Below are 24,665 nucleotides of genomic sequence, written 5' to 3' on the forward strand. Positions count from 1 at the left end.
AGCTTCGGCAGAAAGGGAAAGCGTTACAATAATGGGGCATCTCCACATCTGGGGAAGGGTATGAGTGCGTCAGGTTTCCATGACAACAGGGACTAGAATTCACGCCACCAGGAATCTCGCTGTCATGCTTCCACTTCTCCCTGACCAGAGACCGGCTTCCCCCAGGGGAGAAAATGGCCTCTAACAGAACTTGGCATGACATTCCTTAGCTCCCACCACTAGATGGGAAAATCCCAAGGGGCGGCTCTGATTGGCCTAGCTTAGGCCACATGTCTGCCCCTGGCCAACTTGTGGGCAGGGAACCAGAGCACACTGCTTGCTTGGCCTGTGTGTTGGAGCCTTAAGGAGAAGGGAAAATGGAGGGTGCAAGGCAGACATCCCATCTGAGGTCTACCACAGCAGAGGGGTAGATTCCTGGGCTCGACTGCTGAAAACTCGATTTCTGAAGGTCTCACTGGCTGCCAGATGCCGCAGTCAAGAAGGCACTGTCCTCCAGGTCAATTGAGCAGACATTTATTGAGCACCTACTAAGTGCAAGGCCAGTGCTAGGTGCCACGGGAAATACAGAGAGTGAACAAAGACGGTCCCTGCCCGCGAGGAGCTCACAGTCTAGAGAGGGAGGTCAGACAGTACAGTCAGCTGCAGGACTCCAGCCAGAGCAGCGAGTGCTGAAAGCGAGACACAGTGCTGTGGGGCCACAGAACAACAAGGGGTTGCTTCTGGTTGGAAGCCTTGGGCAAGGGTACAAAGAGGACTCAGGCGGGGCCTTTGAAGGGGAAGCCATTTGAGAGAAGGCATTTCCAGCAGGAAGAGGTCCAGGCAGAGGCAGGAGCCCACAGGTAGCTGAGGACGCGTGTGTGGTCGCAGTGAGTGTGTGCAGGGCTGTACAAAGTGAGCAATCGAGCACGGCTGGGAGGTAGTCAGCCAAGGATGCTAAACTCAGGGAGGGCTGAACTTGGTGCTCTGGTCAAGAGCCACCAAAGACCACTGAACAGGAAGAGGGGTGACCAGAAATGTGTTTTTGGAAGATAAACCTGGCAGTGCTGTGGTGTCTGGGGCGGAGCGGGAAAGAACTGTGAGGTGGGCTGACGCCCGCAGGGAGGCCATGAGAGCACAACTGGTGGGCCATGACAAGAAAGGGACATGGGGGGTTAGGGGATCTCGTAGCAGGGTGCCTGGGAAAGGACAGCAAGGAACAGACGCAGGGTGACAGTCTGGGGAGTTCATCTGAGGATGTCCCAGGGCTTCCAGGTAGAGCGAAAAACACACTCCTGAAGGGCAGGGCCAGAGGTGGGACTAGAAGTCACTGAGAGAGGGGACAGCTGGAGTTAGGAGAGTGATGATCCCTAAGGGTGAGTGCAGCTCCTCAAAATGTGGTCCTGGGGCCACCTGACGGGAATCATCCGTGGAACTGGCTAAGCTGCAGATTTCCAGGCTTTACCTGGGGGGTAGCGCCCAGTAATCTGCATTTTAGTAAGCACCACCCTCCCCGCCAAGCGTGCCGCGGCTGGTCCAAAGTTTAAAAACACCTGTCGAGAAAAAGAAGGGTGTTAAGGACTGGCCTTGGGTAAAAGGAGAAAAATGAAGAACATTTAGGAGAGACAGAAATCTCAGAAAATAGAGAAAATGAGGTCAACTCGGTCAAATGCCATGGTCATTGAGTAGGGACACTAAGATTAAAGATGGAGGAAAGGCCTCTGAATTCGGCAATGACATGTCCCCGATAACTTCGTCTAGACTATTTCCACATGGTGCAGTGGGCTCCAAGTTTACGAACTGGGAGGTGATGAGTGGGAAGGTGAGGGAAAGGGGCAACGGACAGAGGTGATTCTTAGGGGAAATGAGGTCACTTTATTTTAACCTAAAGGATCCGAAGTAAGTGGGGAATAATGGGGAGGTAGATAATGAAGAGATGGAGGGTGTCAAACTGCAGTTGGGAGATGAGAGGAGATAGCCCAGAGGCACAGGAGGGAAGGCCAGGCGAGAAGACGGAAGTGTTGGCGGAGAGGTGGAAGTGGGAAGGGATTCTCAAAGGAAGGCCCCATCTCAGAGGTGTGTGGGAAGCAGGCTGGGATCTGAGGGGAGAATGGTGCCAAGTCCCATCTTCAGTGGGCCCAGAGCCTGGGGCCATTTCCCACGGTTGGGGGAAGGGGCAGAGGACTTGGGGCGTGGGGTGGCGACTGCTAAGAGAAGCACGGAGAACATGGGTTTCTATGTGTGCATCATATTTCACAAGTGCCACAAGTCCAAGTAAGCAAGAAGCCACCCCTTTTCTTACTGACCAAAAGCTGCAGCAGGCCTGAGTCCCCGGCCACACCGCCAAGCCCCAGCTAAGCCTGCCAGACAATGCTGACCCGCCATCCAGGGTGGCTGAGATGCCCTCTTACTGTTTTCCTAGCTGGCAGCCTTGTAGAGTCTCAAACATGGGCTACTTGACAGAAAGGTCAAACACATCTGTCTTCTCCCAGAGGAGGCAGCCTAGGGCCTGGGGAAGGAGGAGGCTGGGAGTCACTCAGCAGCACCCGCTCGTTCTTTAACCCTGGACGACCTGAGCACCAGACCGCAGACTACTGAACAAAGGTGGCATCCTGTGCCCTGTCACCTACTTGACAAGGATGCCATGAAATACAGGATGCAGAGCCACTACACGTGGAAGCCTGAAGGAGCTAGGAAACGAGGAAGCGTGTTGCTGACACGCCCAAGGGGGGTTCGGAACCTACCACGGCAGGCAGACTATCTAGAAACATTTATGCAGCATCAACACTGAGCCTAGTGTGAAGGGAGGCTGAGGACAAGTGATGACAGCTTTTTTTTAATGGTTTGAAAACTGAGTTTTTGAATATTAAATTTAACTAAACTTGATGGATGTCAGAAAGAACTATGAATTACGTTTCATGTTATAATTTATCAAGGTAAGCAATTAATGCTTTTCTGTACTCCTCCCACCTTAGTCTTCCACATCCTTCCTTCCCAGCCCTGCGGCAGAGGAAAGGGGCAGGCAGCCCTCAGAAACAACAGAACACAGAGGTTTACAAAATTCAAAGGGCAAGTCACTTCCAGAGAAAAATCCTGACCCCCAGGCCTAACCAGCTCCATGTGGCATGAGGGGAGGCTCAGCCTCTGTCCAGGAAGACGCGTGGCAAAGCCGCGGCAATCAAGGTGCCCTCCTGGTCCTTGTCTGAGACAGAGGAGAAATACTGGATTGGCAAGGCTGCTAGACCAAACCCTGACCCAGAAATTTAGAGTCACCGCGAGGCAGCCCCAGGCCTCACAGGTCTGCTGTGCTTTTAGAAACCACCAGTTTGGAAGCTGAGGGGGCTGTGACTGAAGTCACTTCTTGGCCCTCCTCAAGTCTTCGACCTCTACGGCCACAAGCTGAGTGACTCAGGCAACTTGCCCCAAAGCAACAGCTGACAACTAGTTCCACATTGGGATGCATCTTAAAGGGATCCAAGATGAAAACATGACTAAAGGACAAGTCTAGCCACCTGGAGGACTCAGGCTTCATCACGTGACGGATGTAGGGATCGAATATGCCTGGAGGGAGCATCCCAGGGGCCACCCAGCTCTGCTTGTGGCCAAGAAAGCCCGTCACCATGAAGAACAAATCAGCATGGCGTCCTGAGAAGCTGTTCCTGGGGGTCAGGAGACACAGGCCACAGGGCAGATGCGAGACTGACCGGGAGCAGCCTGGGGAGAGAACAGGTACAAGATACAGAGCCCTTTGGAGGTCCAGAGAACAGTGAAGATGCCAACAATTAATTACCCAGGAAAAGAACTTCAGGGACACGGAGCGTGGGCAACACTGAAAACACAATACTAAGATGTCAATGCTGAGGAGGACGCACAGGCAGGGGGCTGGGAGGGCACCGCAGAGACAGACACAGGAAAAACAAATACAGGGGCTCGGGGCCCCCACAGAAGCTACTAACGCTATTTATTGGGCCATTCTTGAGAACAGAAAGCCACTTTTTGGCAAAGTTGCACAAACTTCACATGGGGAGTCTTCCAGGTTGTGGACACGAAATCACCATAATAACGGAGCTCTTCAATAAACTTCCTCACACTCCACTATTATCTTCAGAGGTTACGACGTGACTTCTAGAGTCAGGTCAGGTATGCGCGGCTTCGGCCTGGTGAGTGTGTCAGAGCACTGGACGAGGAGTCCGGCCCCTGCCTGGCCGCTCCACAGCTGTGGACTTGGGCATGTCCAGACAGCGAGCACCCTGACCCTCCGTTCCTCTTCTGTAGGGTGGGAACGGAAGCAGGGCTGGACTACATGGGCTCTAAAGTTTCTTTTAGCCCTGATACTCTGTGAGTCGAAGTTGGCCCCGGTCACCAAGAATGACTAGCACAAGGTGCCATCTAGCGCCACAACTTGTCCACTTCTACAAATGGCTCAAAGACCCACAGGAGCAGAACCCACACCTGCCAACGCTAAATCCAGGGTCAAGGGCAGAGGAGGCTGGGAGGGGTGGGCACACCTCATGTTAGTGGACGCGACATGGTCATCTCAAGAAAATATACTTTAAGAGGTCTTGCTTTCACTAAGAAAGCAACTCTTTTTTTATTTAGAAAGGCTAGTCATATCCATTTGTCAATATTTTCAGCTTTAAGGAAAATAGTTTAAAAAACATAAAAATGTAAATACACTCAAGAGTAACTGCTATTAAACAGTTCTGAACAGGCAGAAAATGTAGACTTTCCTTTTACAGAAAATGTTAAATCTGTAATAGCAGCATAATTTATATATAGAAAAAAGCTGGTTTTGAAAACCCAGATTTTTTATACACAAAACACCTGTTCGTTTTTCCTCTATATACTACAACAGTATTTCCGCTGGGAAATGGATTTCTTCACATTATGTCACCTCCTGCTGCCGCGTGCAGACATGAGCTTGGGTGCGCTCCTGAGCCCTGGGCGCCGGCCCCCGACGGCCTTCAATCCAGCACCAGGGCAGAGAGCGCGTTCAGGTCTTTCATGTAGGGATGGGCCGCCAGGATCTGGTCGATCTTCAGTCTCTGCTCCGAGTCGGGGAAGATCTTCAGGAGAGCTTCCCTCAGCTCGTGGGTTTCCGCAGGAGACCTCTGTGCCGGCACGGGCAGATTCTGCTGGATACCGGCAAGGCTGGACAGAAGTGGGAAGCGGGGCTGCTGGGGAAGCCAGTGGCTGGGTGGTGTGCCCTGAATCCGGGCCGGAGGCTGGTGGCTGGTGCCGGCTGCCTGGGCACCAGGCGCTCGGAAGCTGGGGTCAAACACGCCCACATTTGGCAGGGCGTTGAGTAGGGGCTGCATGTCTCTGTGAACAGAAATGAGTCCTGGTGAGTTGGGTTATAAATGAAAAGGGAAACCTTTTTAAAATATCTGCTGCTAATTCAAGGCTCAAGACACTGTTTCCTGGCCTCTGAAGGCACGATATAAGACTACAGTGAAGGTAGGGATGGCAGCTGCCTACAGGGGACCAGGGGGACGCCATTGACAGCGTCTCCAGACTGGTGCTGACAGGGAGTGACAGCTCTTCACGGACTATTCCACCCCCTACCGTGAGCTCTGCTGCTATGAGCACTGATCCCAGCCAGCTGTTTGGTTCTAACCCAGGGTATGCCAGAATCACCTGGGAGCTTTCAAAAGCTATGGATAACAGGGTCCTACTCTTTAGGAGATTCTGATTCTATGTGGACCCCTGGTTGACAGGGCTTAGAAAAAGGGAACCCTTTTGAGCAGACAGGCAGCCCCCACCGATTCACATGTCCCCCACAAAGTCTGGGTAAGGCAGTGGCACCCACAGCTTGTATGCACATGGGTGTGAGTGTGTGTCTAGGGCATCTGTAGCATGAAAGAGCTTCCTACTGGACTCTGGCTTGCACCTGAGAACGGGGCTGGCTGAACACCTCCCAACTTCCAAAGCCCAACAAACTCCAAAAGTCAGTCCCTCTGTGAGGAGGGTTACTATTAACTTCTTAATCAATTAGTTAACACCTTTGTAAAGAACCATTAGATGAGCAGGCAGGACTACCTTGCTGCCAGGCTGCTTAAGGAGCCGGCGAACTCTCCTGCCATTAAGTCTGACCCACGGGCCTTGATACTTGCACACAGGCCTCAGGTCCTCAAGCTTAGCAGAAGACTTGCAAGCTAAGATGTTTGGGAGAAAAATGAGACATACTGACATCCAGCAGGTGTTAAAGATAGTTGCCATTCTCTCGGTGTAGGTAGAGAAGCAGGATCTTTGGGAACTAAGTTCTCATCTGTGTAGTAAACCCCAAAGGCCCAAAAGAGAAACAATTCACAAGACCAGGGAGCTGAAGTGGTGCAGGTCTCCTCTGCAGAAGATACCTCCATGTGAAGCCCACTCACCGTCCCCAGAATCCAAACCTAGAACCCCCAACGGACCCCCCTTATAAATGGAAAAGATCAACTATCAAGTCTCACTGCCTTAAAAAGCTGGAGGCGCTGTGCATCTTCCTCTCAGTTTAGACTCAGCACACCCCTGGGCAAACATCTGCTGGAAATGCACATAAGTACAACTTAATTTTAAAAGAGGAAAAGTCTGCACTGGTCACATGACCTGCCAGCTAGGCAGACGGGACACTCGGGACAGCAAGGTCCATTACCAGAGAATTCTGAAAACAGAAACAGCCACCAGCAAAGTGTCTTTAAAAAAACAAAAAATCCAAACTACAACAAAAAAACCCCTAAACTATCAAATTAATTTGAGATAAATATGCAATTCTGGCTTCTCCATTCAGGGGCGGTAGAAAGTAATAGCCAGTTCCTCAGGCAGAGATTCCTGAACAGCAAATAAATTAAGATAAGAATAACATACTCAAAGCAGATGACTTCGGAAGATGGACATAAAAAGATATTCATACACAGCACGAGCCTGAGAGGCATTCCCCAGTAAGTGGCCACCAGCAGACTCTGCTTTGTCTTTTTAGACCTACAGAAAGTCTGGCTCCCCATCCTCTCCTAGGATTAAAACCAAAGGACCACAAATGAAGATCTGGTCTTTGGGGTGTTTGTGTGATTAGCAGCACTAAATCCAAAGCTTTTTAAAAAAATAAAATGCCATTTTTAGTCTTCAGAGATAGCACTTGCACTAAAGCACTGAGAACTTAACTGAAACAAACTTGTAAATACAAGACAATCTGAAAAAGGAAATACCTAGGGAAGACTTCCTTCCGAAGAAATTCTTCTAATCGAGGTCCACTTCTTCCCAGAGGATCATCAGGAACCATAAATATGTCCCCCACAAAGGTATACTGCAGCAACCTACAACACAGAGAGCAATCACAACGCCGGAGAGAACGGAGGAGAAGTCCACACAATTCCAGCACAGCACTGCCTGTAAATGACAAGACTGCTGAACTGGCCAAAGGGGAAACCATTTTAACTTGTCTTTTGAGCACAAACACAATAGAGTAAGAGACTTTTATTGGTTGGCTCTCACAGTTCTCATCAAGACTTTTAGACTTTTATCTGGGTTTAGGAAGCAGCTTCTTCTCCTAATACAACTTTCGATACGTGTAGCTTTGAAAAACAAGATTCAAAGACTGTCAGCCTAGGACACAACAGGTGCTCACTAAAGGTTTAGTTTTTAAATAAATGTGTCCATAGGCAAACCCACTGAAGATTCCTTTAAAAAAGATAATATGCTATATGAAGCAGGGAAATCTGAGGTCAGGTGAGCACGATTCGTCAAGTCTGGGGAAAATGTGAGAGGGGGAAAAAAAAGAAAAAAAGAAAAAGTCCAAGTGCCTGTGTTTGTTGTCCAGATCTCGGTTTCTGCCTTGTTTTGTGAATTCTGAAAACAATGGGTTGCTACATGAACTTGAATCTTGACTGCATTTAAACCTTCCATGTGTACAGACGAGTGTCCAATAAACACTGACAATGAGCCCAGGGCAAAGGGCCAACAGAAACATGTCCTAGAAGATTAATGGCTTGTTAACTGTGTTCAGAAGGTCAGAGACCAACTCTCAGCTCAGCTATCAACAGCGGCTTTTAACAGCATACGGGTCAAAAGCACATGGTAATGAACTCTCCCTTGGGCATTTACTGCAAAGAATCATTTTCTAAAATCCTCTAATGACTTAGTAAAATATAAATATCAGACAAGGGGCAACAGAGAGAAATATCTAGTCATGCTAGTTATAAACTAGTTATACTAGTTACATACAGCCTTGAGGTATGCTCACTTATGTTTTAGATTTGTGGCACATATGACTCCTCCCTGGCACCTCCGCAGATTACTGCTTTTGGTTTTAAGTAACGGGTCAGATGATGCTTGTTAACAAGCAGCCCTGGAAGTCGTCGTGTTCACTGATTTTAAGGCAGTTAGACACACTCAGAGTTTCATTACAAATAAAACCTTACAGTGGTGAATGCTAAACTCTTGACTTTACTCTGTTATTTTGAATGATATTCAAACATGTTTTCAATATAGATGATTAAACTATGATGGTATAATGCTCAAGAAAGGCACGGGATGTAAGACGCAGAAATACCTTTGCCCCTCCCGAGAAGTGAAAACCCAATCACCGTACTGATTTTGGTCCTATCCTCTTACTGGAATCACGGCTGTCATTTTTTTTTTTATTAACCTAACCTTCATATGTCATAGTTGAGTAAAGTAGGGAGGCCTGATGATCCACCAAAGTCTCCATCAGCATCAGGGCAAGGCCAAGTTAGGAGGCCATTTCTGCTCCATTACTCAGTTAATAGAGTTCACTGTGCCACAAAGAGGTGCCTCCTGCCTCCTGCCAGGGAACACTGACCTCTCAGAAGACACCTGTGGGCATCACAGTACACCCACATGTCACCTGCTGGCTTTGCTGCTTTGTGCTGGGTCCCCCTGCTTACCTGAAGGGGCCAGCCATCCTGCAGACGGGGAGCACAGTCTTATGGTACTTTGGCCCCTATATTGCTTCCAAGGTCAACAAAACAAACAAGTGCAAACAAAACCAGAAAATAGACAACAACAACAAACATTTTTGACCAAAGACAAAGAAGAGAACACTACCTTTTTGTAATAATTTCTCTCCAAGAGACCGACTCGGTCACAAATTCTCTGAAGTTATCATTTGTTACAATTATGCCACCAGTTTTGTCCGCCAAGTGCAGTAGAAACCTACGGCGATGGGAGAGAGGTTGAGACGGGAGAGCAGGCAGCCCTGGCTCACAGGAAACAAAAGGGTCGCCTCTCCACGGAAAGAGCACTCAAGAATTTAACCGAGGCCCGCAGGCAGAAACGTTAAGCCCCTGTCAACTGAAGATCAATCTGAAAAGTTGAATATTTCTGAAATTACTAGTATGATTATAGATGAAAGTCTGGTTTTCATACGACCTATACTCTTTTTTCAATGATCTCAACCATAATTTATACATTTTTCTGGAGAAGCTGCATGATCAATAGTGGGGCTGAGATAACGCATGAGGATAGAGCATAGGATGAATGAGAGTGGCCAGCCTGTGGGACCTGCTCAATTTCCGTTGCTAAGCGACAGGACTCGGGTCTAAGACGAGCTGCTGGGCACAGTGAGCCCTGCCAGGCTCTTTGTAATTCACAGGTTCACATTTTCTGCTCTGCCTTAAGAACTCACATCTAGAACTGTCATTCTGTTTAGCCCAAGTTCTCGATTCACTCCAATCCAAGTTATGAAAAGAAATGTGGTGACAAAAAAGGGTAAGAATTAAATATCAAGAATTCTATTTCACTGCTGAAGGTTATTCACGTTCAAACCCTCTTAATGAGAAATTTGTGAGGATAACGTGAATTTTATCCCACAGGATGACCACATTTGTCTAAGGCAATGTCGACAAAGATGATAAAACAATAAATTAAGAGAATCACTGGAGTTAAAGATGCAAACAACTACGTTTACTAGTAGTGAGTACTTAAGGGGATTAAAAAAACAAGCCCCATTAGTTTCAGAGATCCTAAGAAACCTTGGAAAGTAAATATAATTTAGCACTTTGGATTTATTAATATTTTACAAATTATTTCTAACTGGCATAAACTTTAAGTAGTGATGTCTACCCAGAGGTATTAACAAAAATAGGTAGTAAGGCTTCAGAGTGCATGCACTAGTCAGGACACATATTCATGTCTGCTAACAACTCAGCCATATAAATTAGGCAAAAGCTTAGTCTGCATACTTGTGTGTGCATTCACATTCTGCTGATACGAGAATGAAGCCAGAGTGTCAGAGGATCTGAAGGAGCCTCATGAACCCAGAGGCCCAGTCTGCCTATCCACCTGAGCACTCCCGGGTCCCCACCCAGTAGCACCCCCACCCAGAGCTGGAGCAAGAGGGTCCCCTCCCCCCGAGTCTCCAGCGCCTTCTCACGCAGGCCCTGCCCCAGCGTGCTGTTCTCCCTTCCTCTCGCTGTTCTTTCAAGTCACCTCTGATTCTCCCCATCTGATCTGGTCTCTCACACCAGCCTGGTGACGGGCAAGGGCCTGTCAATGAGAAGGCCCTTGGCACTTTTCACTGAAAGAATGTCTGCTGTCATCACAAGTCCCCTGCCCCTGAAAGCCCCTCTTTTCATCTCTCACCCATCCATCATTCACTAGCTTGGGTTAGAAGCTAAGCATTGTCTTCAGTGTCAGGGAGCATTGTGGTGGAACACTGAGGCAAAACCACCAGGGTGCTGTAAGTTTCACAGGCCAGAATAAAACCAAGAGGGTGAACGCAGGAGAGCGAAGGACAAGCGGCCACCACTTAGGTTCTCAGATACTTACTTGTAGGCTCACTACTACTGACTTCATCCCACAAGAGGAGGGCTGAAAATTAGTTTTAATGCCACTGGTCATGCTTGGAACCTTCTCTTATTCAACCACAGCAAAACTACCCTCTATTACTTATTTGTGTGCCTTCTCCCCTAGATCAAAACTCCTTAGGGCAGGAAGTGTGCCTGAATCACCTGTGTTCCCAGAGCCTGGCTCTACGCCCTGCACTTGTTTGGCGCTCAGTAAAGGTTTTAGTAAAAAATTTAAAAGGTACAGATTAAAGCTTGTTGTCTCAGATGCACTAGCACCTGCTTTCTGAGCAACATGCCAACCTAAGAAATACAGCTTATTCCTATCACACCAAGGTCAGCTGAGACCATCTTCTATTATGCGGAAGAAATACTGAGAGCTCAGGCATCACAATGACAGACTAGGTCACTGGCCAAAAGTAATCAGGAGGAGACAGACAGTGTTTGAAAACCACTCTTGGGGCTGCCACGCTAAGACAAGACAAACATTACTCTCAGAATGCACCAAAAAACTACAACTCAATATCTGCTTTTACTTATAGATTCTCAGTCGTTTTAATTAAAAACAAACAAAAAGGTTCTAACTCAACAGGTTTTTTGCTAATTTCTCTAAACCCATACAGCAAAGTCTTGAGTGTACAACCTTAATGACCATAAATATTCAAATCTAAACCCTTGAATCAAGAGAGTCCTTTAAGAGCGTGGGTCCAGATGCATGAAGAACTGTCCAGAGGAGGGGGAGTCGGCTCCTCACCACCCCATACCCACCTCAGAAAGGAAAACAGCCTTTCATACCTGTCGTCATGAGAAGCAATTCTTTCTCCAAAGACCATCCGTGCAGGAGTTAAAGATAATATTCCGAGCTCCTGGAGCTGGGTTAAGAAGTGCTGTTCTGTTCATGGAAAAAGTCGAATACACATTCAGAAAAAGGCTATCTTCCCAGATGTTTAAATAAATGAAAGTACCCCCAAATGTCTCACTTGGAGAGTTGCGAGAAATCTTTTTTTTATTGACTCAAGAAGACTCAGTTTTACAAACTCACTGGGAAGGGAAAAAAAAAAATCAAGCAAGAGATATACGAGGTAAAGGCAATGTAAAAACTGACTTTAGCTATGTTTTTTTTTTTTTTTTTTGAGGAAGATTAGCCCTGAGCTAACATCTACTGCCAATCCTCCTCTTTTTGCTGAGGAAGGCTGGCCCTGAGCTAACATCTGTGCCCATCTTCCTCTACTTTATATGTGGGACGCCTACCACAGCATGGCTTTTGCCAAGCGGTGCCGTGTCCACACCCGGGATCCGAACCGGCAAACCCAGGCGGCCCAGAAGAGGAATGTGCGAACTTAACCGCTGAGCCACCTGGCTGGCCCCTAGCTACTTTTCAAATGTAAAAAAGTTCAGCTCATTTGCTTCTTAAATTAAGACGAGTAAACCATAACCCTATATTTAATGAATGCTATTAAGAACTTTTTCACAGCCGCCTCACAAGCAGTAGAAGACAAAGAAAGTAACGACAAGACTCCCTGAGGGAGGTGGGGGGAGCAGGGAAGAGTGCCAGGAGGGGGCAGCCGGTGGCGCAGTGGTTAAGTGCGCACGTTCCACTTTGGTGGCCCCGGGGCTCGCCAGTTCAGATCCCGGGTGCGGACATGGCACCGCTTGGCAAGCCATGCTGTGGTAGGCGTCCCACATATAAAGTAGAGGAAGATGGGCACGGATGTTAGCTCAGGGCCAGTCTTCCTCAGCAAAAAGAGGAGGATTGGCAGCAGTCAGCTCAGGGCTAATCTTCCTCAAAAAAAAATAAATAAATAAAAGAGTGACAGAAGTGGACACGGTGGGAGGGACAACCTGCTCTGCCCCAATCCCAAGAAAGGCTTGCTTGGTCCGTATTCCAAGGGTCCATTAAAATCTCCCTCTGGCTGGCGTCCTCTCAACCTCTCTGAGTTATCTGACAAATAGTTACTGATTTTCATGGGGGTGGGTTGTGACAGCGGAGAAAGGAGGGCCAAAGCCATATTTTAGTGGCCACCAGTAATGGCCACATTTAGCCACCAGTAATGGGCAAAGAAAGTGCTAAAAGCTCAGGGTTTGAGATTCCCACACCTGCATTCCCTCCAATGGCAGTCAACACTGACTTCAGCTGAAACACCCACACACGCTGTCTTCTTGTCCTGGGAATGCACAATGCGTACGGCTGACAAGACCCTTTCGGAATCCCATTACAAAAATAGCTACAAAGGGAGCGGACCTGCCTCATTCCTTAGGTGCCTTTGTAGGACAAGTATGCTCACCCACGAGGGAAGCTGGGATCCTTGGGAAATGTGTGGTTTTACCATTTCCACCTCAGCAGTAACTAAGTTTACTTCCTGTTTAACGTGTTAGGCGAGCCCTGTCCTGCCTCTTCCTTCCCCCAGTCTAGCCGTCATTTCCAGGTGCTCTGACCTGAGAAGCTGCCTGGCACAGCCCTTCACTGGTCTTCCTACTATGACCTAAGAAACAAACTACCTTAAGTTTCTCTGGAATAGTTAGTGGTTCAGAGTAAGTTCAAACCTTATGTGTGTGGCCTGCGGGTCAGCCATACAGTACAATACAATTAACAGAAATAATTTAAATTAAGCTATTAAACAAAACAGACTGTGAAAAACACATTCTATTTGAGGGTTCCAAATTTATCAACGGATCATTTTCAAAAATACTATTAAAAGAGGCAGAAACTCAGCGTAGGAAAAGACATATTTAATCCACTTTTTAGAAAGTCAAAGAAAATTTTTGTGATATATAATGAACTCTAATATAACTTTCTATATGAACAGTTAACTTTCCAACCTTCTCCCAACTATTTCTTATGCTGTAAAACTCTCTTCAATTGATGTTTTTTACTGGGTGCAACGGATTTATAATTTTCTTTTTAAAGCTGCTGCCTATGACACATGGCTCTATTCTAAGTAGTGTGAGTTCAATTATAAGCCAACTCATTAAATGTCTAATTAGAAATCTGGGGAAAACAGTTTGTCTCACCTGTGACATTAGGATCACGCCTTGTTCTCCACTGGGGGACAAATACAGTGATGTTTCTGTTGCCAAGTTTCCAAAAATACTCAACTGCAATTGCAATTCCACGACAAGAAAAGAACTTTTTCAGACCGTGGCTATAAGGAAATAAATAAAATTTATTTCAGTTTAAAACATGTTAAGTTTCACCAGGAAAAGGTGAAATCCATATATAACAAAAACAACTAGAACAAAATTCCGTTAATACTTTTACATTTTTTGGCATTAAGTTGCATGGTCTGCTGTTTGAGATAGAGCCCATTATAATGACGTGATTCTTAATAGCTTTACGACTTTTCTTGTATTTTGTTTAGTTGATTTAATTGAGTGTGCTGTGTGGCAGAAGACAGTTTGAGCTTCATGGTAATACTTGTTTATTACACTTTTTATTCTTGCTTTTTTAGACAAAGAGTCCTTTCTAAAGAGTCCTGCCTAGTCATTGGCCTCTAAGAATCTTCTGTAAATTTTATTAAGAACTTGGTTGTTGAAGCAGAAGTAGCTATTTATCCTGTGACACGGTCTTCAACACAACGTCCACAGGCTGCGGAGGCCTCCAGCCCCAGGAGAGCTCCAGCCCCTTTCTGGGGAAATGAGAAAGCTACTCAGTTTACAGCTTCCCGGAAACAAGTGAAGGGCCAGACTCAAATGAAACTAACTGGGCGCTGCGGCAAGTGCTTTTGTTGAAGGAAGCGGAGAGGAGGGATAAAAAGTAACCAAACAAGGAGCTGTATAGAACATGAGTCAGTATACTTTCTGTAAAGGGCCAGACAGGCTTTCTAGGCCATATGGTCTCTGCGACATCACTTCACTCTGCCAACTGGAAAGGAAAGAGTGGGGCTGTAGTCCGTATTTATAAAAACAGGTGGTGGCCAGATTTGGCCCAGAGTCAGCAACCGCTAGAATGGAGGATGCCCCCTATCCAACGCTCTGGTAACAAATTTCAAAAGAAACACGAAAAAATATTTAAATTGTATTCTCCAGCAGTTAAGTGGAGGTTTCCCAAAAAAAAGGTGTTTTGTCAAAGTTGGAAATTTTGCAGCTAGTAAACCATTTGCCTACCCCTGAGTATTACAAAGAAAAAAAACTCAAACTCCCAAACTGTGATGCTATACCTTATGAGATTAGCATAACCCATCTTCACTGCTTCAATGATCACCTGTATTCCAATGACAGTAAATTCCACATCTTCAGTCCTGTCTTCTCTCCAAGTCAAAACCACGTGGTGGATATTTCCTTCACTTGAAAGTCCCGCCACCTCTGGCACAATGAGCCCCAAAGTCAACCCCAGGCTCTCCTAATTGCAACCCACTGCACACATGCCAGTTAGACTGACCCTGAATGCACAAGGCCTTGGATCCTGCTCAGGGACTTCAACAGCACTACCATTCTGGATAAACCCAGTCCCTGGCTTCCAGGTCCCCTGCACACGTGACTAATCAGAAGAGATCTGGCCAAAGCGAACCTTCCACTTTCACCACCATGCATCATGACTCTCTTGGTTTTGGCCAGGTCTTGCCGTCTCATTCTCCCTGGGCTCTGCCCTTTTCTTAGGCTGGTTTCTTTGCGTGCACTCTCTTACACAGGCCCCCACCCCACCTCCTTCCTCAGATGCCTTTAGAGCTCAATTCCAGTCCCTCTTCTATGAAGCTATCTCTTGACACAGGCCCTTAATCACCTCCTCTTCTTCCTTTGACCCGCTACCCTGTACTCTGCACCAGAATCACAGACCTTGGGAGACAGAATGGACTTGGATTCCTGCTGGAGATAAAAAGAAACACCTGACGAGAGACACCAACTTGCCCAGGCTGTCCTGCCGGAGGGCGGATGACCTGGGATTTGACTAAGGCTTCCTCATTCCGGGGCCAGTGCCCTTTTGACTACCCCACAGTGGTACTGTCCCGAGCTCAATCCATGTTCTCATGAAGGAGGAATGGACATGCAGCAAACATCTACGGTCCGGAAGAGCAGCTCAGAAACGCCTCCTTTTGGAAGCTGAGGCCCACTCTCTTCTCAGTGAGCCATAAATGGGGCTGCAGAGGCATCAGCTGTACCCCAGAAAACATACGCAAGTAAACAAACCCATTCTGGAGGAAACAGTTCAGTAGTGGTTTACGTAAAAACATTCAAATACGGCAAGAATGCAGCAATATGACATTTGTTAGTGGAAAAAAGGCTGGGGGTAGTTTTTGTAGACGGGGTCTTTTTTTAATGTTTAAAAAGAATATATCATTCTAATTAATTGTCCTTAACAGCAAGGACAAGCCTAGAGTTAATGTCAACGATAGCCCAAACATAAAAATCCAAAAATACAACAGTCTGCTGGTTCTTAGGAAAACTAAAGGATTTTTATATTAAGTATGTTAAGTCCTGAGAACAACCCTTGAGAGAAATGCACTAAAAAAGCTTGTAAAGTGCCTCCTTAGCTTATCCTCGGATACAAAGTGTACTAACTCTTTATCCTCTTTTCCCTAGCGGCTTCATTGACGGCAAAAGTAGAAACTGAGTGGAAGTGGGGTACCCAGGTCCACTCTCCTGGGTCACTGAGGAAAAAGCAGGGAAACGCAAGTACATGAAATTCTGCTGCCCTGGACCCCTTACAAGTTAGAGGGGAAGAAACGGAGTTTCTAGAAACATTAGCTCTAAAAGAATTTCCAGAGTGTTACCCTCAGTGATAAGACCAGATCACTTCTGATACCCCAAAAAATCGCTAGAGCTGTTGTGGGAATAAAACCAGCAGTTCAAAATTCTGGAGGAGAACATAGAGATTTACCCAGAAAACAAAGCTACAGAAAAAAATCAAATGGAGCCAAATTATCGTCCTCAAAATAACAGGGTCCTCGACCCTTCCTACTTCAACTCCCACAGCCTGACCAGGCAGAAATGTGCCGAATCATCACTGTATCCAAGCTTCTCAGCAATCAAACCAGAGCAGCTCGCTGACAGGTAAACCCACCCAGCTGTCCATCCGGATTCAGGAAAATGCATATACATACAATGACACCTCTCTACTTCTAAGAGGGCAAGCGCTCCAAAGGCAGAATGAACAGACATTGGGCCTGAGAGGCCAGGTGTGCAGGCCCTCAAAGGAGATTTAAACTCTTGTTTCCATATAATTGCAGACAAGTTCTATCAACTGGTTGTTTTCCATATTGTAGCAGGCAGCCAAACCAGAGAGGAGATGGGCAACAGACACCTGATACAAACTCATGGCAGTCAGAGACCCAGACAGGGCAGTGCGGGGAAATAGTGAAAAACCCTTCTGAGTACCCAGGAGAGGGTAATTTCCTTCTATTGCTTCCACTTAATAAAAATAGCCATGGAACCCTGATACAGAAAGACGAGCATGAAAAATGGTTAAAACACAAAGTTCTAGCAAGTGAAGGGGCAAACCTCATCTGCATGGAAAATTATCTACCCAGATAAGTCAGGTGCTCTTATGCTGAAGTTTCAGACTGACAGAGCCCAAGTGTTATCTGACCAACACTGTGATGTCTAGCCATACGCCGCAAACAATTTCCATTTACTCATCATTTGACTCATTCATGGTGACAAAAGGGAAAAACCACGTAGAGATATGCATACTCAGCAGCATTAGGTAGGGTATCTTAGAATTTCTCACGGTGTGTCTGTACGAACTGCAGACATCTCGCTGGATAGGCAAATAAACAAAGGCTCTGAGAAACCCAGGGGTGGGGGGGGCCTGCGCTATTTTAGGGTGAGGTTCAAACCAACAAATTGCTTAAGAACTCAAATATCCTTTTTAACTACTTCCCAAGATAGTTGGGTCAAATGAGTGAGGTTTACTCAGCAGTGCTTAAGTAACTCAAGACCTAAGGATCTGACATTGCCCTGCCTGAAAACTCCAAGCTCAACCTCTGTGGGAGGAGGCAGGGTGTACGATGGCTCGGGAGAGAGAGATTATGGGCCCAAACCTCCTATTCCTGTAATCTTGGACAAGATTTTTAAAACCGTTTCATGTTATGTAAATTATAGATAATTTTCACCACACAAAATGGGTGTAGAGATTATGTTTTAAAAGTTACAGCAGTTGACACGTAACAGGTTTTTCGGCTTTAAGATTCCAAATATTTGTTGAATTAAATATATGGCCTCAGTTAAAATTTAAATTGATCACTGGAATAGTAATTGGAATAGCAAGTTATAAATGAGTGGTGAAAAGTCCTTAAAAAAATCCTAATCTTTCCTAAGTCTTTAATTCATTCATTCATCCTACACACCGTTACTGAGTGCCCGCCCTATGCCAGGCACCATGGAGCTCGGCACAGCTCAGCGAACAGAACAGACACGGAATTTATCATCTATAATTCGAGTTTAACATTGAAGCAACTGATTTAGAATAAGAGTAAATTTTTCCCCAACTTTTAAAAAAATTTGAGGTGAAATTCACATAACTTAAGATAACAATTTTAAAGTGAACAATTCAGTGGCGTTTAGTACATTCACGATGTTGTGCAACCAGCACCCATATCTTGTTCCAGAACATTTCCACCACTCCAAAAGGAAAACCTAGACTCATTAAGCAGTTTCTCCCCCGAATAAGAGTTAATTTTAATTACTGCTATTTTCAGATCAATCTACATCAAATTAAGTATAAGTCTGTCTTCTTAGGATAACATATCCTTTGTAAAAGTGTTGCTTTTAACCCGAGGTATCTGTGAATTCAACGAAAACTGAAATCCTCCTCAAATAATGTTTTCAAAAAAATTAATGACTGTGGTTTCCCTCAGTGCATTAACTAATTCAGTGGTTTTCACGAGACAGTACTACAGCGGAGGGGCGAGGAAATATGTGGTGTTGCCACGACGACTGGGGGCAGGGCATTATGGGCAAAGTGGGAGGGACAAGACATGCAGAACATCCCTTCAGGCTCAGCCAGCACGGCTCAAAGTTCCAACGGGCCCCTCTGAGGGAGACACTAGAACCTCCCTTCAGGGTCAGCCAGCACCGCTCAAAGTTCCAACAGGGCCCTCTGAGGGAGACACTAGCTAATACTCCAAAAAGGCTTTATGAAAGTGGCATTAACACTGTTCATTCTATGCTAATTTGCATTTCTTTTCTTTGAAAACCAATTTCGGAAATCTTTCCACATATAGAAAAATGAAAAAGGATTAATATTACTCACAATCTTGACCTAAATTTTATGTCATCAGCTGGCTCAAGAAACCGTAACAATGAGGAACTGGTGCTGGCCTTGGACTACGGGTGACTGAAAATGCACATTACACTTTTACTTAGATAATGCTATGCAGCTGTGGGCCATTTGCTGGGTTTCCCCCAAAAGAAATGCCAAAAAACAAAGTGAAAATGACAATAAACAGTATTATTTAGAAATGAAGACAAGTATATTATATATTTCTACTGCCTGTCTTCAAACTTTAACATGTGAAATGCTGGCTTTTTCTTTTTCTTTCTTTCTTTCTTTTTCGACAACAAAGCACAGCATCAATAATTCATTCAAAAAATAAAAACCAAAGAATCCTTACATTTTTAAAAATAGATACTAAAATATTTATAGATGAAATATCTGAGATTTCCTCCAAAATAATATGGATGAAAGGCAATAGGTGGGGGCACAGGTGAAACAACGTTTGAAATGATGAAACAAGACTAGCCGGGAGTTGATACCTACTGAATTGGGTAAAGGGCACACGGGAATCCCAAAAAAATCCAACGTGGGATTCATTATATTATCTTCTTATGTATCTGTTTGAAAATTCTAATTAAAAAAGTTAAAACAAAAAATAAATATATAATAAACATATTTCAATAACAAAACTTATTTTTCAATCTCATCAAGTACTCCTAGAAAATCGGGGCATGAACTGATCTTTTAGAATTCCCAGGAAAGAAGCCACATAAATATTCAGCAATTCAGGAAAGTATGTCAACTTCTTCATTCCATGTCCAGGTGCCCCTTTCCTTGAACAGCAGCTGCTTAAAACACTAGACCTTGAAGACTTCAACACCAACAGAGTAACTGACTTTGAAAGCTGGAGGGACGCTTTACCTAGCAGCTGTGGAAACGGCATGATACAGACATCCTCTAGGACAGGGCAAGAGGCAAGAGATTGCACCAAGTGGAACAGCAGGAAGAAACCTGTCCAAGGTCAAACAGCTGGTCCACAGCGGGGCGGAGACTCTGACCTGGTCCCCACTCTTCCCAGCCACTATATTAAACTACCCCTCAGAGAAGAAACCCAATCTGATACCAGAGGTATCAAATCAGAATCCTAAGAGGGATCTAAGACAGGCTAAATAGAAATGTTCATTTACCTCTTTTTACTAAAAACAAACAGACAAACTTCAACTGAGAGCAGAGGCCCATAAAGAAGCTCAAGCTGATGAGTCTTCTTAGGAAGGAAATTACTATAAATCTATCAACAAAAGTATCAACAGAAGTACATCACACCGATTATCACTGCACACTACTGGCTAGAGACCTGGCATATTGTAGCATAAAAAGACAGAAAAATCTCTCTTTTGCCTTAAGCTCTATCCTTGTATTCAGAAACTAATGATATTCATGGTATTAAGAACTTAATGACTTAAGGGTCTCTATACTGCTTATTACTGGGCAATGCAATGTGAAAAGACAAATTTTCTACCATCTCTTGCCCTCAGAAATAGAGGTTCAGCAGGGTGAAGTAAAGTTTACAACTCCAGAAGATGGAATAACAAAACTTCTCCAACGAGCCGTTTTTTCTTTTTTTCAGGTAAGGCTACAGGTCAACTAGACAGATGCATAGGATGGTTCCAATAAAATGCATGTAATTCTGAGACATTGCTTAGAGCCCTATTTAAAACGATAATATAATCTGCAGACAGCGGACTTACGTAATTGCAACATTGCTCCCATCTATAACAATGTGCTTCAAATCCGTTCTCCCCGGTTCATTTTTTAACTCCAGCTTGTAGGGTACCTTCAGAGTATCGCGAAACCTTTGAACCCCTGTAACTGAGGAATCAATATGATCAGAAGGTCCTGCCAACCTTGCATCAGTAACTGAAGGTAAGAGCTGGGGCAGCGGCATCGGTGGAGAGAGGGGTGGACAATTCGGTTTAGACTGAGGAGAGCTACAATATCCCGAACGGTTTTCATAGGCAGACTTCACATTATTTGGAAGCAAAGGTTCTGCTTGATGCTGTAAACCATTTTCAGGAAAAACTGGAATTCTGGGCTGATGGCTTGAAGCTCCTCTTGAAACAAAACTGACAACTTCTTTGGGACTAGAAGGGGCAACAGAGGGTGAAGGGCCATCAGTTTCAAGGTCTATGTTACACACGTAGTTCTGATTTGAACTCCAGATTTCTTCTTTCTGTTCTATTGGCACTGTTCTCAAAGTATTAATTTTGCAATTTGAGGTACATGGTTTTGATTCTACTTTGAACGGTAACTGAGCAAATTTTCCTACCATGTTTGGCTGTGTGTGTGTATGTGTCTTCTTTGGAGTGGAATCTGCTGTAAGCTCCTTTATGCTGCTACAACCACCTTTATTTTTGGGTTTGTTGGTCTCTGGATACACAGTACCAGGTGAAAACTCTCTATCTTCTTGGAATCTTTTATTTTCTTTTTCAATTTCCTCTAAGAGCAATAATGGCTCTGTGGATGGCCCATATTCCCTAATGACCTTTTCAACAATTTCTTGAGAATAGCCCATGGTTTTAAAAAAGTTTACGAGGATGTTGTATTCCATTTCCTCAGTAGTGTCTTTTATATCTGGACTTAAATTTTCAGGATCAGTAGAAGAATCAGATACGTCAATGATTACACTTCCAGGTACTGTCTTACCATCATGAAAAAGCTCCCCCTCCTGAACATTTTCCAAAGAAAATTGTTTCTTGGTATGCCTTTCTTCAGAATCAGAGAATCTCCTTTTGTGACATACTCTGTCTTTGGAAAGTGCCTCTTCATCTGGGGTTAGACCATTTATTGGAACAAAACGTACATCTTGTGAACTAGAAAAGATGGTATCCATTTGTTTCGTAAGCTCAGAAACAGGAGTCCCAGCTTTATTTCTTGCATCTTCCTGCAAAACAATTTCATCTCTGGAAACATTCAGCCCTGTGGCGGCATTCTGTGTAAACTCTGTTTGTTTAGAATCTCTAATTTCAAGAACATCATCATCTCCTCTTTCAAATAGATTCTCCTCACCTTGTGTGAGTGTCAAAAGTTCTTTTTTCAAGGAAGTGGGCAAAATCAACAAGTCCATTGTATATTTATCTGCACGAGCTTCAACAAATTGTTTAAATTCCCTTTTCACCTCTGATTCTTTCTGACTGTTGGGTAAGTTCTCATTATTCTCAAAGAGCTTTACAAACTGCTGAATGTGACTCCTAGCCATCACCACAGCTTCGGCACTGCCTCTGATGCCGAGAAGACCAATGTCCAGAATGCAGAGATCGGCACAGGTGTCCTGAATCAAGCTCTTCAGAAACAGGCTCTGCGCCCCAACAAAAATGCAGTGCATGGCCTTGGGGTAACATTCTCTTTCTTCTAGTTCAGGTTCACAGACTCCTTTAATATATTCCTGTAAAGACAAGAAATTAGATCAATTTACAAAAGCTCTTTACAGCACATGTTGCACCTGTAATTACAAATGTCAAGTTGTACAAAAATCAAAAGCATGCTAATAACTTCGGGGAAAAATGCCATGTTTTAAATAAAAGATTTAAAATAACAGATATAAGTTGCTGAGTCGTTTTCAGAGGAATAGAAAACTTTGCATTTAAGTCTAAAAGGCAGGTATTTGTAACTTTCAACAGTGTATCTTGCAATGTGATCTTACTGGTCTGCCCAGCTGCACAGTAGATAATGACAAAACTGGATTTATTTACATCTATAAAGAACAAACATCTTTGCTTGCTACCAGTCATTTATTATTACTATGACATTATTAAGATAATCAAGTTGAACAATTTACTCCAGGACAAACTTTGACTTTTGCTTCGCTACTATTGCCCTTAGTTTCAAATAAAACAAACTGATTTCTTGAAGGCATTTAAAAATAAGATCTAACAAAAAAATTTTCTCCAGCTGGCTGGAACAATGCATACCCTATATAGTTTTACGTCTCTTTTCTAAGAAAGACCAGACTGTTTACACGGAGATCTAAATATAAAGAATCAGAGAATGGTGGACAGTATTGCCATTCTCAGATGTAAAGCTAGGGTTTCTAGTAAAATTTGGTATCGAAGGCCTGAATGAGGTAAGAAGGGGAACTGGGTTCTTTAGCAATTAGGTTGCTAGTGGAGGCAGAAATGTGAATCGAGCAAACACGTGGAGCATACTTGTTGTTGATGACTTGGGCAGTGGAGTCAGTTCCTAGGCTCAAATGCCCACCATACAACTGGTGACCCTGCTCAAGTTCCTCACCCCCAATCCCAATTTCTTCAACTGTAAAACAGAGGCAAGGGTAGGGCAATTTCAGGTATTTTGAGGGAATTCAATGATATAATGAATGTAAAGTTCTGACAACACTGTCTTGCACATAATGAGTGTTCACTAAATAATAACACTGTTATTTAAATCACTAGTGAAAATTTTCTGAATAGATATTTCTAAGAAATGGGCCCGGCAATACCTGATCTATACTTAAAACTAAAATTAAAATGGCACTACCAAAAATGGTGGTATTTAAAAGTTCAACGTGTGCAGCGCCAGTCACAATGAGGCTTTGCAATCTTGCACCTACTTCATACTTGCTACTATAACAGCCACACATCTTCAGTGAGAATTTATACACAAACGTGTACACATTCCTTGTTTACATATTCAGAACTAGAAAATCCCTGAGTAGATGAAACACCAGAATATGAGGAAAACGTCACAAAGGAAAAGCTTGACCTAAGCAGTACGATGCTCAGTCATGAGTTCTTTGTTTCTTATGTCTTTTTAAATAACCCTGGAATGTCTGTGGGCTTGGTGGTAAAGAAGGGAGAAAAGTGGCGCTGGAGAGAGGAGCCTGGCTTTTTATTAGAGCAGTTTGCTATCTTTGTGACATGGTAACTGAGTTAAACACAAAGCACAGGAACTAACCATCCTTTCTTCCTAGCTGTGCAAGGAGAGCGTTCAACATTGATGTCAGCATCCGTGAAAACCTCCATACGGGCAACACTGTGCTGCCACCTGTTTGAACTTCTGCGCAGCTGGGCTGTGGCTTGAAGTTGTTTTTTTAAAAACATTTTATTTTGAAATAATTCTCAGCTCACAGGAAGTTACAGAGATAGTACATAAAGGTCTGTGTACTCTTCACCGAGTTTCCTCCAATCATTACATCTTATATAATCATAGGACAATTTATCAAAACCAGGACAAGTACATTGATAGTGTGTATATAGTTCTATACCATTTTATCACACATAGATTCATGAAAATACCACTTCAATCAAGGTACAGAATGATCCCATCACCACAAAACTTTCCTTCATGCTACCCCTTTATGTCATATTTACCCCACTTCCACCTACCATCCCTACCCACCCCGCAACCACTAATCTGTTTTCGTCTCGATAATTCTGTGACTTCAAGAATGTTATATAAATAGAACTATATACAGTATGTGACTTTTGAGATCGGCTTTTCTCACTCAACCTAATGCTCTTGAAATTGATCTAAGTTCTTGCATTATTCAATAGTTCATTCCTTGTTACCCCTTAGTACTATCCCATGATATAGATGAACTACCGATTTTTAGCCATCTACTTACCGAAGGACATTTTGGTTGTTCCAGTTTGGAGCTATTACACATAAAGCTGCTATGAACAATCACGTATTGGTTTTTACGTGGACTTCAGTTTTCACTTCTCTGGGATAAATGCCTGGGAGTGCAACTGCTAGGCATA

General features: G+C 44.4%; 1 protein-coding gene across 1 annotated transcript in view; it reads right to left on the reverse strand.

Annotated features, from left to right (window-relative positions):
- Positions 1-497: 497 nt before the first annotated feature.
- The window catches only part of N4BP1 (NEDD4 binding protein 1), a 47,249-nt gene continuing 23,081 nt past the window's right edge, over positions 498-24,665 (reverse strand). The window contains exons 2-7 of the mRNA XM_008533286.2: positions 20,658-22,351; positions 13,770-13,900; positions 11,553-11,649; positions 9,019-9,126; positions 7,161-7,268; positions 498-5,298 (exon numbers count right to left, since the gene is read on the reverse strand). Of these exons, the coding sequence (XP_008531508.2) occupies positions 4,941-5,298; positions 7,161-7,268; positions 9,019-9,126; positions 11,553-11,649; positions 13,770-13,900; positions 20,658-22,351 (2,496 nt within the window). The 3' untranslated portion in view covers positions 498-4,940. The remainder of the gene's footprint in view (positions 5,299-7,160; positions 7,269-9,018; positions 9,127-11,552; positions 11,650-13,769; positions 13,901-20,657; positions 22,352-24,665) is intronic.

Source organism: Equus przewalskii, chromosome 3 (assembly GCF_037783145.1).
Source record: "Equus przewalskii isolate Varuska chromosome 3, EquPr2, whole genome shotgun sequence".
NCBI lineage: Eukaryota > Metazoa > Chordata > Mammalia > Perissodactyla > Equidae > Equus > Equus przewalskii.